The following is a 2,682-nucleotide window of genomic DNA, read 5'->3' on the forward strand; positions in this document are numbered from 1 at the left end:
GTATAATTAATATTGGCCAAAACAAACAAAAACAAAATCTTTTTTTTTTTTTTATATATGTCTCGGCTAAAACAAAAAAAATAAAAAAAAACAATTTTTTTTTCTTTGCTCTCGGCTAAAAAAAACTAAACAGCCCGTTTTTTTTTTTAAATTCGGTAATTGCAAAAAAAAAAAAAAAAATAGAATCCTTTTTTTTTCTCGGTCATAACAGCAAAACGAAAAAAATAACAGTTTTTTTTTTTTTCATTTTGTCTCGGCAAACCCTAAAAAACAGCCCCCCTTTTTTTTCTTTTGCGGCAAAAATGCCCTAAATTGCAAAAACATGTTGATGAACAAGATCGTTTATAGTTGCTATTAACAAGATTGACATATTCAACTTATAATTTAAATACATATTCAAACTAGATTATTCAAATTTAACCTGTTAATAGAATATCTAAATCATGATAAAACCAATTATCATAATTGATTTGAACTTTTGTTAAATTAAGTCATATGCCCAAAACAGTAAAAACAATTCATCAATCCGACAAAAACGATTTCCATTTACATCTCGATTTATAAAATCGAAACATCTACAAATTATCATATTATTATCTTAGCTGATTAAAAACAATAATATGAAAATCAAATGGAAATAAAACAACAACAAAAACGCAACAACACGGCTGCAAAAAAAAGATTGTTCTCGGCACAAAAAAAATTTCAACCGATTAATTTTTTTTTTCGAAACCCTAATGTTGTTTACGAACAATTTTATGAAAATCATCAAAATAAAATTCGTGGCCTTGGCTCTGATACCACTTGTGGGATTTATCTGTATGCATCCCTTTAATTTTAAAGATTATAACAAAATATAGAGTGATGATTACGAATCATAAAACTAAATTGTATAAACAAAAGCATAAAGGATTAAGAAATAACCTCCGGTCCTAGCTTTTATGGCCTATGAACAATATCGCAATGATATTCTCCTATCAGTTGCACCCAAGACGATATGAGATATGCCCTTGTTCTTTTGCTAGAATCGATCCCTCAAATTTTCTGTAAAATTAGGGTTTTGTGTTTTTTTGAGATGAGAGGCAGGAGTAGGTTAAAAATTTTTAGGTAAAAAAACGAGCTCCCTACTCCTCTTATTCTAACCGAAAAAGAGAAGTGAATGGGGAGTTTTTTTCTTCCTCATTTCGGCCCAATACCACCGAAATAATGAGGATTAAAATCCTTATTTTCGGTTATTCCAAAAATGTATAAAATGTGTTATTTATAAATTGTCATCTAGTGAGGATCGATCTCATAACCTCTTGGTTTGAGTACCCTTACTATTACCACTATGACACATTCATCTTGTTGATTAAATATAACCGATTACATTTAATTACGAATTAACATATTAAGTCGTCCAAGCTAACATCATATACATTAATTAAATATAACTTATTATATTCAATTTACGAATTGACAGTTAATTCGTCTCAACTAATATTATTTAATCTTCATTAAATAATTATCTCATCAACACATTGACTAACTGTTTAGTCATATAAGGCATCAATGTGATTATATTTCCATAACCACACCTCTCAAACACATCCTATAGGTGTGACATTTAGGGACCAGTTGATCACCGCCATCTGTATGATAATAACGTCAAACTTTCTAGCAAGCCAACCGTTATTAGGTAATAGTTAATCAACTGATAAAATACGAAGTATACCCTTGTGAACCTGTAAGAGATTTACAAATGTTATCACACTAATTTGTGAAGGACACAAGCTCCAACAGACCATACTGACAGTGCTGCAGTAAATGGACCACAGTCTCCTGAGCAGCATGACAAATAAAACAGCTATCATCAGTTGTAATCCCATGGCGAAATAATTTGTCCTTTACATTTAGGGCATTCTTAAAAATCAACCTACAATGGAAGCTATGCTTTGGCAGCATCCACTTATGCCAGATCAATTTTGCCCAGCCAACCTTCTGTTCTCTGTGTCTCAGCCACTCATAGCCTGAGCTAACTGTATACCCACCTCCATTAGCAAGCCAAGTTCCAGACAAATACCCAGGTTGAAAAATGTCACGAACCTTACAAATGGCTTTCCAATTGCCACTCATATGGTTCTTAGGAGAATAAGAGTCCCATTCAATCCCTTTCATATAAATTTGATGAATCCATTTAACCCAAAGATTATCTGGCTTGCTATAAACCCACCAAACAAGTTTACCCACTGTGGCAATGTTCCAATCCTGAATATAACGTATGCCTAGCCCACCTTCAGTCTTAGGGAGGCAGACCTGTTGCTAAGCTACCAGAGGGGACCTCATATACTCACTAGTCCCATCACACATATAGTTGCGACAGATATTATCAATTTTCCTCAGAGCACACTTGGGAATTAAGAAGATATTAGACCAGTAGGTATAGAGGGAAACTAACACAGACTTCCCAATCACCAGCCTACCAGCATAAGTTAACTTCCTAACACCAAAAGCTCTGATCTTCTCAACTATATTTTCAACCAGAACAGTACAATCTTTACTAATAAGCCTGCCAGCATTTATAGGAACCCCTAGGTATTTAAAAGGGAGTGTCCCTTCCACACACCCAGAGAGAGCAATTATTTGATCCCTTTTAGCTCTTTGCACCCCATTAAAGTACACACTAGATTTCTGTTTGTTCAT

The 2,682-nt window shown here is 33.4% G+C and overlaps 1 protein-coding gene across 1 annotated transcript; it reads right to left on the reverse strand.

The window, feature by feature from the left end:
- Positions 1 to 416: 416 nt before the first annotated feature.
- Positions 417 to 2,682, reverse strand: LOC141600851 (uncharacterized). Its single transcript, XM_074421108.1, has 3 exons — positions 2,334 to 2,682; positions 1,794 to 2,228; positions 417 to 421 (listed from the first exon to the last, which is right to left on the reverse strand). The coding sequence occupies exons 1-3, from the start codon at positions 2,680 to 2,682 to the stop codon at positions 417 to 419; spliced, it is 789 nt and encodes a 262-aa protein (XP_074277209.1).

This window comes from Silene latifolia, chromosome 9, assembly GCF_048544455.1.
Source record: "Silene latifolia isolate original U9 population chromosome 9, ASM4854445v1, whole genome shotgun sequence".
NCBI lineage: Eukaryota > Viridiplantae > Streptophyta > Magnoliopsida > Caryophyllales > Caryophyllaceae > Silene > Silene latifolia.

What these genes read in the sequence shown, in the direction of transcription:
- LOC141600851 (XM_074421108.1), bottom strand. Translation starts at nt 2,682, where the DNA reads ATGAACAAACAGAAATCTAGTGTGTACTTTAATGGGGTGCAAAGAGCT. An exon ending in CTATATGTGTGATGGGACTA is followed by an intron (nt 2,229 to 2,333) that starts GTGAGTATATGA and finishes ACATTGCCACAG; the next exon opens with TGGGTAAACTTGTTTGGTGG.